This window comes from Armigeres subalbatus, chromosome 2 (assembly GCF_024139115.2).
Source record: "Armigeres subalbatus isolate Guangzhou_Male chromosome 2, GZ_Asu_2, whole genome shotgun sequence".
Classification (NCBI taxonomy): Eukaryota; Metazoa; Arthropoda; class Insecta; order Diptera; family Culicidae; genus Armigeres; species Armigeres subalbatus.
The window spans coordinates 104,546,368-104,560,520 of NC_085140.1; the positions used below are offsets into that span (position 1 = coordinate 104,546,368).

Consider the following 14,153-nt stretch of genomic DNA (forward strand, 5'->3'; position numbering starts at 1 on the left):
CACCATCCACCGTTGCTTTGATCAGTCTGGTAAGCTTTCCAGGAAGCTGTTCTCGTCCATAATTTTCCATAGCTCTACGCGGTCTATACTGTCGTATGCCGCCTTGAAATCAACGAACAGATGGTGCGTTGGGACCTGGTATTCACGGCATTTTGAAGGATTTGCCGTACAGTAAAGATCTGGTCCGTTGTCGAGCGGCCGTCAACGAAGCCGGCTTGATAACTTCCCACGAACTCGTTCACTAATGGTGACAGACGACGGAAGATGATCTGGGATATCACTTTGTAGGCGGCATTAAGGATGGTGATCGCTCGAAAGTTCTCACACTCCAGTTTGTCGCCTTTCTTGTAGATGGGGCATATAACCCCTTCCTTCCACTCCTCCGGTAGCTGTTCGTTTTCCCAGATTCTGACTATCAGTTTGTGCAGGCAAGTGGCCAGCTTTTCCGGGCCCATCTTGATGAGCTCAGCTCCGATACCATCCTTACCAGCTGCTTTATTGGTCTTTAGCTGTTGAATGGCATCCTTAACTTCCCTCAAGGTGGGGGCTGGTTGGCTTCCATCGTCCGCTGAACTGACGTAGTCATCTCCTCCGCTGCCTTGACTTTCATTGCCTGTACTCTCAGCGCCATTCAGATGTTCCTCGTAGTGCTGCTTCCACCTTTCGATCACCACACGTTCGTCCGTCAAGATGCTCCCATCCTTATCCCGGCACATTTCGGCTCGCGGCACAAAGCCTTTGCGGGATGCGTTGAGCTTTTGATAGAACTTGCGTGTATCTTGAGAACGGCACAGCTGTTCCATCTCCTCGCACTCCGCTTCTTCCAGGCGGCGTTTCTTCTCCTGAAAAAGGCGGGTCTGGTGTCTCCGCTTCCGTCTATAACGTTCCACGTTCTGCCGGGTACCTTGCTGCAGCGCGACCGCACATATTTGGAGCATGCAAATAAACGTAACATTCAATCGATCTCACTATTCGTTTAAATCGAAATAAATTTAAACGGTGCTTGCTTGTAAAATTCAATCAAATTTAATTGAATATCGAATGTTAATTCGATTGATGGGGTAACCTGCAGTTTTACACGTCGTTGAATTTTCAAAATTATTTGCTGTGGGGGATACCTTCGAAGTGGTCGAGGAATTCGTCTACCTCGGATCCTTGCTAACGGCTGATAACAATGTCAGTCGTGAAATACGAAGGCGCATCATCTGTGGAAGTCGGGCCTACTACGGGCTCCAGAAGAAACTGCGGTCGAAAAAGATTCGCCACCGCACCAAATGTGTCATGTACAAGACGCTAATAAGACCGGTTGTCCTCTACGGACATGAAACATGGACAATGCTCGAGGAGGACTTGCAAGCACTCGGAGTATTCGAGAGACGGGTGCTTAGGACCATCTTTGGCGGTGTGCAAGAAGACGGTGTGGCGGCGAAGAATGAACCATGAGCTCGCCCAACTCTACGGCGAACCCAGTATCCAGAAGGTAGCTAAAGCCGGAAGGGTACGATGGGCAGGATATGTTGCAAGAATGCCGGACAGCAACCTTGCAAAGATGGTGTTCGCTTCCGATCCGGCAGGTACGAGACGGCGTGGAGCGCAGCGAGCGAGATGGGCAGACCAGGTGCAAAACGACTTGGCGAGCGTGGGGCGTATCCGAGGATGAAGAGATGCGGCCTCGAACCGTGTATTGTGGCGTCAAATTGTTGATTCAGTGTTATCTGTTTAAATGTAGACTAAATAAATGAAAATGAATGCCTTTCGTCATACTGATTTCAGAAAGTTAACTCCTAATGTGCCGCTGTAAGCACGCTCAAGGCAGGCGATTCATTCCGAAAAGCAATGTTCGATAGGGTCAATTGGGTTGTTTAGCGAAGAAAAATATGAGGTTTTTTATCGTTTAACATAAAGAACATGTTTTTCTGATCTCCAACATATTTTTAGTTTGTTTGTAAACCTTTTATTTACATTTTTATACAGCAAACAATAAGCCATTTCAATCGATAGAATGACACTAACATTCATAGAATGACAGTTGGCCCATGCAGCATAAGAACAAATTTTTAGTCCCATATAAATTTAAAATGCAAATTAAAAATAGTTCCGGGGCTCCAAAAATTCTGAAAAATTGGGATTAGGCTCAGTTTTTTATGCAGATTCAGAATATGTAAAAACATATATACCCCTAAACAACCCAATTTTAAAGAGCAAACAATTCTACGTCAAATGCAACTTGCTGCGAGGAAATCGGGCAAAGCTAAGTTTCAAAAAGCGTGTCTACACATGGTTTTTCGAACCTTCTATCAAAAGTTTATTTTGGGGTGATATAACAGCCTTTCGGTACAACTTTGTTGTACGAGAAGGGCAGAAAGGCAAAACCAAGATACCAAAATCAAGATATGCCTGTCTAGTTCAAACATATTGTTTTTGGTTCGTCCGCTCATAAAATGGCTTTTCCAACATAAATGCTAAACTGTCCAAATTTCCAAAAGATACCTCTAGGGGTCTTGTTTTAAGCTTTCGCGATCACCTTACTTCTTCGTTTGCTGCAAATTGGGTGGCGGAGGAGGTTCAGTGATCGCGGCTGTAAGCGACTTGTAGGGAAACGTGACTCAGATCTTTCCTCCACCGATAAATATGACGATGATGATGATGATGGCGATGATTTTGATAGCTCTTACCAGTAAATGTAAATATCTGAGTCCATAGCCTACCACCACTCGCTGGTAATGTTGATGGTCCGCGTGGTTCGTAGGTGCGCACCACGAAGGGAAACCCAACTGTAGCGTCGCGCTGTCGTCGTTTGTGGTCGCCCGCACATGATTCGACACAAAGGCGATAATCGTTCCACATTTCTCCCCCTAACAATAGCAGCAGACGAAAGAAAAAATATTGATCTCACTGTGGATGGGATGCTATCTTTTTTCAGCCTATATCACCCGACGGAGATAACGCAGCAAGGGAAAGGTGCGGACGTGGGGTGGAGTGCGGTAGGATCTCCCCCGGACATTGCCTCAGATGATAAGGGCAATTTGCTTCGTTATAAAAAGTGGCCGGAACCGCCGAAAGTGCATCAGTTGACATAAGTTGTAACTCCGTGCGTTAAGTTACCTCCCCGAGGTTTGAGCCGAAACCCCTCCCGAAACAGATACGATGAAATACGTTCTAGTGGTACGTGACTGAGGTGATAAGGGTGTTACTTAATATGTTATCGAACCATGGAAAAGAGACTGTTTAAGAAATAGTGTTCGACAACTCCTAACGGATTACAACATAATTTAATCTGCTGTGAATATACTTCTTTTACGGGATGCCATGCGCCTCCATCAGTCGTGTGATTCGTGGGGAACTGTGTGTCGGGGATTACAGTGATCAAGCTAGTGATCAGTTTTTTCGTGTTACGTAACTTTTCTTAGGAAAACTCGAAAATATGCAAAACAAACCATGAAGAAGACTGATGCCAAAACGTGATCACCGTGCGTGTATCGGGCAAGGAATTGATAAAGTGACATTTGACTGAAGTATATCGATAGGTGATCATAGTTTGAATAATTTGATAAACGTTGCCTGCATACTACAGCGATATATGTCCCTTAGACTGGCCCAGGAAACAAAAAGTTGTCTAATTCCACGGGGCACCCCCCAGGATTGTGTCTTTGGGTGAGAAAATCAATCTCTGAAAATTTCAGCTCAATCGCTTGTTGCATAAGCTGGCGCATTTGATTTGAAGTTTGTATGGGGATTTCAGCCAAAATGTATAGGAAAATACACCTCCGTCACTCATTCGATCTGGAAATTGGTTCTGATTGCTCGATTGACCTCAGAATTGCAAAAACGGCAGTTGGTATGCTACAGAAAAATTTCACAGAACATTGTATGATGATTAAATGAACTTTTATATAGGTTTCGGCTGATGCAATTCGATCAAAAAACCCAAAAATACACAAATCAGCTCCTAATAAATCAGCTGAAAATTATATAAAAGTTCATTTAATCATCATGCAATGTTCTGTGAAATTGTTCTGTAGCATACCAACTGCCGTTTTTGCAATTCTGAGGTCAATCGAGCGATCAGAACCAATTTCCAGATCGAATGAGTGACGGAGGTGTATTTTCCTATACATTTTGGCTGAAATCCCCATACAAACTTCAAATCAAATGCGCCAGCTTATGCAACAAGCGATTGAGCTGAAATTTTCAGAGATTGATTTTCTCACCCAAAGACACAATTCTGGGGGGTGCCCCGTGAAATTCGACAACATTTTTTTCTCTCCATAGTAATCTGGGCCAGTCTAATGTACCTATTATAAAATAAACGACGCAAGAAACGAGTTCACAAATATCTTAAGAATAGCGAATTGAATAATATAAAACTTTTTGATAATTTAAGCTCAACGGATTGCTGTTTAGACTTCGGGAATGCGATGTCGATGTAAGCACTTTTGCCATTATCGCGAACTGAGCATTCGCAAAGACGCATTTTGAACAGAACTTAAACCAAGAACGTGCATTGGGGTTCGTAGTTGTGACACAGATAAATACGTAGATGCACGCACGCTACATCACATGTCGTCGCCAGTCTTTCAAGGCAATCAATGGATTCCAAAGTACACAACCCAACTACTAATAAATCATCCAAAAAGTAAAAAGTAATATAACTGCATATAGAACTGTGCGCCGGAACCGCCGCCATTTTCGACGGAACGAGCCGCTGATTAACTGTAAGCGCGCCGATGAAATTTCCACCGTATTTTTTTCTATCTTTTAGAAATTTTATTTCATCACTGATGACAAATATCTTGATATAATATTTCATTTGAGGATGCTGATATCCGTATCAGATTGACATGTTTTTCTTATTTCTGGTGCAAGCTTAAGTGGGCGCTTAACGAGGATGAGTTTGCAAAGGAAACGCAGTCTAAATCTATGAGAAAATTCGTACTATTTACTTAGGTGCCACTGTAGTAATTCGTTACCATATTTGCATGACTATGTCGAAACTTAAGAAAGTTGCGAGTGATTTCATCGATACTGACGAAATTTGGTTTCTCCCCAGAAAGGAAAGCACCATTTACGTATTTAACGAACAAAAGAACTAGAAACATTAGCGAACACCTTCCTATCTAAAAGCTCGGAAGCCTCCATTTAAGAGGCATGACGGCTTTTCCGAAAAGCTTAGTAGCTTCGTTGCAAGAGGCTTGAAAGCCTTCTTCCAAGAAGCTCGTAAGCTTCCTTTCGAGAGGCTCGGAAGCCTCCTTTTATGAGACCGGGAAGCTTTCTTTCAAGAGGGTCTGAAACCTCCATTCAAGAGGCTTGGAGGTCGGAGGTCTTCTTCCAAACGCCTCGGAACTTTACTTTCAAGAGGCTCGGAAGTCTCATTTTGTGAGGTTTGAAAGCCTCCTTTCAAGAGGCCTCCTTTTAAGAACCTCGAAAATCTCCTTTAAGAAACCCGAAAATCTCCTTTCAAGACGCGCGAAAGCCTCCTCTTTAAGTAGCTCGCAAGCCAAATTTCAAGAAGCTCGGAAACCTCTCTTTAAGGGGATCGTAAATCTTCATTTAAGAGACTCGGAATCCTCCTTTCACGAGGCTCGAAAACCTTTTTCTATAAGGTTCAAAAGTTTCCTTTCCAGAGGCTCGAGCATCTCCTTTCAAGAGGCTCGACAGCCTCATTCGATAACGCTTAAAGTATCCTCTGAAGATGCACGAAAGCTTCCTTCCAAGAAGTTCGGAAGCCGAACATTTCAGACAACTTTTTTGAGAGCTATATATTAAGTTAGTTTTCATATCTGTTTTTCATATATCTGAAGGTAAAAGCTCGAATGGGTACCTTATTCAAGAAAAAGGTTGAGAACCGCTGATTTAGGGAATCTCATGGAGAGTTTTCTGTTAAAGTACCTCATTCCATCAAAAATAATTATACACTAGCTAGAAGCAACTCCATCCCCAAAAGTATCAACATATCAAATGAGCCGTGTAACAACATTTCAAAATATGTACAATATTCTTAGCAGAGGCACTAGACGTAGATTCACATTCGCGATTTTTCTACTGATATTGATAGCAACAACAACTTGAAGAAACATTGGTACAGATCTCGAACGCTTGTTCTAAAACCTTCAGACAGAAAAGCCGAAACCTAGTTAAAACAAGCCGTCGAGCTCTCAATCTACTGAAATGAGTTAATTTTAAAAGGAATAATAATTAACACAAACAACAACACTACCGTTATCTGAAAAAGTGACGTATACGCCATTTTCCAAAAATTGTGTTAACGGTTACTACTCATCGAGCTCTTTAACAGAAAAAATGGAAAACATGCATGTTGTAAAATAGCGGTTACTTTAGATTGAAAATTAACTGCACAATCAATATGAATTAGGTGGTTATCGAATTAAGTACTAAAATCAGGGATTGAATCCAAAAGAGAATGAAAAAGTCTCTCACTTATCATCTCTGTATACGTATACGATATGTAGCATACCGCGAGAGACAAGCTCGCAAGCTGTCATGATTAAGAACTGATTCGGGAGGTTATACCTTATGATATTTTTTTAAAAAAGCTCCCAACGCGGGGAGCACTGGTTCTGATGATGCATTTCAACTTGTTCTCCACAGCTGTGCGGTCCCCAACACTAAATGAGCGAGAATCGTCACTTCTCTGTGGGGGCTGCCTATCCGATTCTGTTTTTCGTACTTATATACAAGTTTGATAATTTTTTTAACTTTTATTTTCATGACTAAAGGCCGGAGTGGCCTGTACCATAAGAGTCTTCTCCATTCAGCTCGGTCCATGGCTGCACGTCGCCAACCACGCAGTCTACGAAGGATCCACAACTCGTCCTCCACCTGATCGATCTACCTTGCTCGCCTTGTTGTTCCTATCGGATCTTTGTCGAAAACCATTTTTACCGGATGACTATCTGACACTCTGGCTGCGTTCCCGGCCCATCGCAGTCGTCCGATTTTCGCGGTGTGAACTATGGATGGTTCTCCCAGCAGCTCATGCAACTCGTGGTTCATTCGCCACCTCCACGTACCGTCCGCTTTCTGCACCCCACTATAGATGGTACACGCGTTGTGTGCGCGTTGGTCCTCCACGAGCATCGTCCAGGTCCCGTGTCCGTAGAGAACTACCGGTCTAATCAGCTTTTTGTAGATAGTCAGTTTGGTACGGCGGCGAAATCTATTCGATTGGAGCGTTTTGCGGAATCCAAAGTACGTACGATTTCCTGCCATGATGCGTCTAAAAATTTCTCTGCTGGTATTGTTATCGGAGGTCACCATTGAGCCCCAGTACACGAATTCTTCAACCACCTCGATTTCGTCACCACCAATACAAACTCGTGGTGGGTGGCTTGCGTTGTCTTCTCTTAAGCGTCTTCCTTTCATGTACTTCATCTTCGACGTGTTGATGACTAGTCCAATCCGTTTAGCTTCGTTTTTCAGTTTTTTCAGTCTTTCCTCCATTCTTTCAAAGTCACGTGCCATAATAACAATGTCGTCGGCGAAACCATAATTGGGCGGGCTTCATGAAAATCGTACCACTCGTGTCAATCCCTGTCCTTCGTATTACTCCCTCCAAAGCGATGTTGAACAGCAGACACGAAAGATCATCACCTTGACGTAACCCTCTGCGTGTTTCGAAGGGGCTCGAGAAAGCCCCTGAAACTCGAACTGCGTACATCACCCGATCCATCGTCGCCTTGATCAACCGTATCAGTTTATCTGGAAATCTATTTTCGTGCATTAGCTGCCATAGCTGGTCCCGACCGATTGTGTCATATGCGGCTTCGAAGTCGATAAATAGATGATGTGTGGGCACGTTGTATTCGCGGCATTTCTGCAATACCTTACGTACGGCGAACATCTGGTCTGTGGTGGAGCGTTCACCCATAAGTCCCGCCTGGTACTACACCACGAACTCTCTTGAAATTGGTGTTAGTCGGCGGCATACAATTTGGAAGAGTACCTTGTAGGAGGCGTTCAGTAATGTGATTGCGCGGTAGTTGCTTCAATCCAGCTTATCACCCTTTTTGTAGATGTGACACACGACACCTTCCATCCACTTCTGCGGCAGAACCTCATCCTCCTAAACCTTGGTAACTACCCAGAGCAGCGGTAGTACTTTACCACCGTGTTTAAATAGCTATCCTGGTAATTGGTCAACTACAGGAGCTTTGTTGTATTTCAGCCGGCCGATCTCCTCCTGGATTTCCCGGAGATCCGGAGCTGGAAAACGTATGTCCTACGCGCCTGCTCCGCAGGTCCGTTACCATACCGATACCGTTGTCTGCCACATCGCCATTCAGGTGCTCTTCGTCGTGCTGCCGCCACTTTTGGATCACCTCACGCTCGTTCGTAAAAAGGTTCCCGTTTATGTTGTTAGAGAAACTTAACTGGGGACTTTTGTCTGCCCTTTTGCGACCTCAGGGTCGTTTTCTGGTAGCTCTTGGGAGAAATTGGGGGAGTTTTAGCGGAAAGACTTCCCTTAAATAATATGCACAGTGAAGCAGAAATATATGAAATATGCGAGTATATGGAAAGGATAAAATAGAAAATGATAGGCTACAACCAAGGTAATCTGATTTTACATTGTATATATATTCAATTTGTCATTTTCATGATTTTCGTAACATTCTTATGTCGAAGAAAATGATTGGAATAAAGGGAATGATCACATACCATATCGAGTTTGGCCGACGCGGCTCCGACGTGCGAGTGTCACCGAACGTCCCATGCTTTCCTTTCGTCCGATGACCTGGGTCCTGTCCATTTATTCTCCGGCTGATAGTTCCGGGAAAGCGGGCCAAACGGAGAACGTTCGTCGGTGCAAATACAAAGATCGCTTCTCGTCGAGTCCACGTGACAACGACACCACCTCCAGGATTCCCCTTATTTCGCGAGTGAGGTTATCTTCTTCGATTAGGGTGGCGAAGGCAGGCCGCATGCATGTATATCCCTCCGCCGGATTAAACTTTCTTCACACCGGATGGGTACTCCAGCAACCTCAGCAAACGCAGATAAAATGGCTTCTCTCCGGTGTTGAGCCCGAGGAAGAGGGCAATTCGATGCGACTCAGACACGGTTCACTGTTTCTTGGCCGGACCGACCCCTCCGCAATTTCACACAAACAAAATGGCTTCTGACCGCCGCGTGGGCGATGGGGATCAGAGCTCTGGGGCGATGGGCACGGTTCTTCTTCTATTTCTGTCCTGCTGTCTGGCGGCCTCGCGCCAACTAAAACGGCTTCTCCCCGCGAAGTGAAAAGATACAGTCACACCCAGAAAGCTCTGCGGCTATCCTGCCGGATACGACGACTTCCGAGACCCGGACCAAAGATGGCACTCCGGAGGTGAAAAAACACGGTTCACTCCAAGGCAGTCTCTCACGCTGCTAAAATGGGCACTGCCGGAAACTCGCGGACACGAAAACTTTCACTGATGCCGGCTAATCAAGCACTTTCCGGTTTTTTTTGGCGGTTTCTCTTAGAGAGCTGATCCCACGTCGTTTCGCTGCTTTTAGCTGTGGTTTCGTCCTTGTGTTGGTCAACGATCACGATAGTGGTGGTGGACGGACGCTTGACAGCGCAGATGTCAGTGATACGTTATGGGGGTTACGGATAGGAATAGGGATGGGCAAGAGGTTTTTCCGATTTTTCATTTTCGATATTTGTTTAATATTTATTTATTTCATTTTAGTTCAATTCCCTTAGATTTAAGTTCAATCCTAGTTGTAAACTTTCATATTATATAGCAATTATAAGAAGAAGTATTTTTATGTAAATAGTAAGTAGGAATTTTATGGATCATTAATTCAATATAATATGTACAGTAAATTTAGGTAAATTTCTAATGTACGAAATTTAGCAGGTTACAATGTCCTTACACATATCTGGCTGTGGCACGTGGCCTTCATGTGAACGGTCCAACTTTTCATAGATCTTTCGTGTGTTATTAGCGCGGTACAGTTGCTCCGTCTTTCTACGGTGTCGATCTTCATCCTGGCGTCCTTTTATATCGTGCCTCGTTCGCCCTCGTGCGGTGTTGCAGCAATATCGTGCATGCTGCATTCTCCTCCACTCACTGCTCACATTCTCCGTCAAAACAGTCATTTCTCTGATCCGGGGGCACCGAGCCAAGTGCAGTGGTTGCGGTGCTACCAATGGTAGATCGAATATCTCTCCAGCCACCTTCAAGAGAAGCTGCGCCCAGCTGCTCTTCCGTTGGGAGTGCCACTTCCAGCGCTGCGCGTATTCTTGATCTATCGTCTTGTAGCCGCCCAATGTTAAGCCACGGCGTCCGACTTCGACGCGTGTTGTACACCGTCGAGAGTTTTGAGCGCAAGCATACTGCAACGAGGTAGTGGTCGGATTCAATATTCGCACTGCGGTATGTGCGTACGTTCGTGATGTCGGAGAAAAATTTACCGTCGACCAGAACGTGGTCGATTTGATTTTCCGTTTGTTGGTTAGGTGATGCCCATGTGGCATTGTGGATATTTTGCGAGGAAAGAAGGTGCTCGGACTACCATTCCGCGGAAGACAGCAAAGTTTATGCATGGTTGGCCGTTATCATTCGATACGGTATGCAGACTATCCGGTCCGATGATTGTTCTGTACATTTCCTCCCTTCCTACCTGTGCATTCATATCGCCGATTTTGACGTCCCGCAGTGGGCATCCATCGTATGTCTGCTCCTTCGTGTGGACAGTGTTGGTAGAATCATTCTAAAATTTCGAACATCGAGGCTTCTTGCACGAGCTTGCAGTTCTGTAGGAAGAGCATCGCGCTTGAGTTTCTCGGACAGAATCGCATCGCTTCGCTTACTCGCCGAAAAATGATGTATGTACTTCTGCAATCAGTTGAGTAGATGCCAGTAGTGAATCCCATAGCTGAAATGTTAACGCACGAACATTCGAATATGCCCATGAAAGTCTTCCTTACCACTTCTCGTATGGGCCCATTCCGATGGATCTGGATGGTACTCGATGTTGGATGTAGGTTGTGGTTAGCATCGCATCGCTCCAATACGTTTGATCCAGTTTCGCCTCCAAAGCATACAGTGCGCGAGGTATAGGCTTAGCCTTTCTACTACGCCATTCTGCTTGGCCGAGTAGAGCACGCTAAACTGGAAAGTAGTTCTGCAAATTCTTGTTGAAGAACTTCAAAGGCTTCCGACTTCAAAAGGTACACGTACACGGCTTCATGGTTGACTCGGCAGCTGCAACATTCAGCAAGAACGCTGACGTCTTTTCCTGCACCGCGACGACGATGATGGTCCACCGCATGTTCGCTGTTCGATGTAACCGATGTAACACCTCCGCTGCACGTTTTTCTGCCTCCATCAACAGCTTGTACACTTGACCAAATCATTGCCACTTGTAGCTTTTTCGGGATAAGTTGTCTGACAACCGCGATCCACTGCACAACATCTGACAACGTTTGCAAATAATGCTCCATATCGTCGCTTTCTTCAAACTACAGGTGCTTCAACTTCTTCAAGATCAAGAGATATACCTCCGTGCCTATATCGTGATAATTTTTTGAAGCATTCCAGGCTGCCTTCGCAGTAAAATTCAAACACTGAGTCATTATATAAATGCGCGGATTTAGGTTCGTCGAATCGAAATCCATGCATAGTGAAAGGATTTTGATTCAAGTAGAGGTTCCCAACTTTTTTCTTTAGTGGGAAACCAATCGGTCTTTTAAATTACTTTTGATATTGAAACAACCCAAGTGTTTTATTTTTATTTTGAGCTCTTTCTGGAATATATTCACATGTAATTCACATACAAGGTGTAAAAATAAACCCAATAGCATACAGAAAAGGTATCAAACTCAGATGTTTTCTGCTATTTGGAAAGAAAATTTTATGGAAATGCTAATATCTTTGCAAATACTATAACTATTTTTTCGCATCATCCACAGACAATCGCCCTCCTGGTACTGGCAGTGGCCCTGGTGTCCGCCCTCCCTGCCGTCCAAGATGAATCCCTTTTCGCCAATCCCGTTGAAGTGCAGGAAATAGATGTCGTCAACCCGCAGGACCCACAGGAATTCTTCAAACTGCGCAAACTTAAGCGCCTGCTCTTCTTGGGCTAAATTAAGACAACTTCCAGCAACCATACACGAAAACCCATATCACCCATATTTACATAATTTCCGCAATCGATCAGTATTGTACTTTAGAAATTCACAGAACGTCAATATTTCGTCGAAAATATGCATAAATAGATAATGGATAAGTTTTACATGCGCTTTTACGCAGATTTCTTAGGAACTGCTTATGGCACCCACCATTTAAAGTTCTAAACCAATCAAGTTCAAACGAGTTCAAATGCTGCGTTTCAAAGCAGCATGGAATCCATACCGTTTAGACGTACGACGTACACCGATAGAATTTACACCAACTATTATAATTTTTAAAACCGAAAAAAGTCAATAAAAAGTAACTGTTAACAAACCAGTGTGTATCTTTTTTCTGTATTCCGAACCACCGAGTACGGAGATGCAGACTCCTGCCCAAAAAACAAACTCTACCTGTCCCTTGCACCACATACAGCTGTCTCGTGACCAACTCAAGCTGTCTTGTGGACCACATCCAGCTGTCTCGCGGACCAGCTCCGACGTATCGTGATCTAGCTCCAGCTGTCCCGTGATTTGGCTCCAGGTGTCCCGTGGACCAGCTCCAGCTGTCTTATGAACCTGCTCTAGCTGTCCTGTGGACCAGCTCTAGCCTTCCCGTGGACCAGCTCCAGCTATCCAGTGGACCTCATCCACCTGTCTCGTGAATCAACTCTAGCTGTCCCGTGGACCACCTCCAGCTGTCCAGTGAATCAGTTGCAACGTCCCGTTGACCAGCTCCAGCATTCAGCTCTATTTTTTTTAAGTTGATACTTTTCGAAGCTATGGTAATAATTAAGACATTTTTTATAATTATGAATGTGTATTAACCCTAAAATCTGAGACCCTAAAATACCTTATCTTTAGTTTAATAATACTTGATTTGATATTTTCTGCGGATAATTGTCAGAATTTTAATTGATGTCCAAATATATTAAATTTACTACGACTAGAACTTAGCCATGCCGTCGCGACGTCTTTCGATTCGTCCCTTCAGACAATGCCTCGCTTCCTACCTGCCTTACAGAATGCAAAATAAGTCGTACTGAGCAATGTGTAAAAGCTCATCCCAAATGCACCCCCGATGGCACCGACCACATTCGGCACGGGATACACCTGCCAAGGGCGGTCCCAATCCAGTGGTGCCACCACCGACGCTCCCCAAGCTCCCAGAACTACTCCAATGCAGTTGTTCTTCAGCAGTGTGAGGTAACCGTTGGCCAGCGCGGTGCGAAGCTCTAACGTTTCCGTAAACAGCAGCTGTAGCGTTTCCGAGTGCCCTATGAACAGAATGACCGGAAATATGGTAAGGGTGGTCAGCACCAACGCCAGTGAAGCCGTTTCCTCATACTGTTCCAAAGGGGCGCCCAGGATCAAGCATATGAATCCGTAGAAAAGCATCGCAAGAAGGAATACCATCAGAGCGCCACCCAATTCTTTCACGGGGGAGGGTCGCTTGGGCAGGTTTGACGAACCGACTCGGGAAGACGATCCTGCACCGGAACCGATTCCACTGGTGGTCGACTTGGCGCTTCCATCGAGACGAAAGGCGGATCGAACGTAGTAATGCTTCAGCAGTTCGATCACCGGAAGCAACATGAGCACCCACGACGACCAACACTTACCGATGTCGTAGAGTTTGTCGGCGTACAGAACGTACCCGAAAAAGGTGGCATTCAGGGCAATCGACAGGACGCTGGAGAAGACGTAGAGCCGGGTGATCGGCGAGAAGCGACTACCACTTTCCACCGGCATTGCGCTGATGTGGAATAAACTTCTTTAAAACTGTGTTATATGAATCGGTGCGGTAATGTGAAAACTTACCTTTCAGGGCTACGTTTAAGTCACAATTCTCTAGAATTCAAAGATTTTATCGAAATTAGATACTCCTTCATTGTTTACGTTCTGCTTCATGACAGTTCAAAGAACGGAACTATTATTTACCCCACACTGATAACAGTTGACCCAATCGCCGAAATAAATCCCGCCTTATATACATCGCGATTTCGTTTATATACAGAGAACTGTCAAAAATGTA

General features: G+C 44.7%; 1 protein-coding gene and 1 long non-coding RNA gene across 3 annotated transcripts; one reads left to right on the forward strand and one right to left on the reverse strand.

Annotated features, from left to right (window-relative positions):
- Nucleotides 1-2,900: 2,900 nt before the first annotated feature.
- On the forward strand, nucleotides 2,901-12,127 carry LOC134210566 (uncharacterized). Its single transcript, XR_009978837.1, has 2 exons — nucleotides 2,901-3,165; nucleotides 11,921-12,127. It is a non-coding gene; the product is annotated as an uncharacterized LOC134210566 (long non-coding RNA).
- Nucleotides 12,128-12,942: 815 nt separating this feature from the next.
- Nucleotides 12,943-14,074, reverse strand: LOC134210565 (uncharacterized). 2 transcript variants are annotated; one of them, XM_062686639.1, is made up of 2 exons: nucleotides 13,940-14,074; nucleotides 12,943-13,874 (listed from the first exon to the last, which is right to left on the reverse strand). In XM_062686639.1, exon 2 carries the CDS (start codon nucleotides 13,868-13,870, stop codon nucleotides 13,109-13,111), a length of 762 nt encoding a protein of 253 aa, XP_062542623.1. In that variant the 5' UTR covers nucleotides 13,871-13,874; nucleotides 13,940-14,074; the 3' UTR covers nucleotides 12,943-13,108. The 2 variants fall into 2 exon arrangements, with proteins under 2 accessions (XP_062542623.1, XP_062542624.1); XM_062686640.1 differs by having other exon boundaries at nucleotides 12,943-13,889; nucleotides 13,940-14,055.
- Between the last annotated feature and the right edge of the window lie 79 nt (nucleotides 14,075-14,153).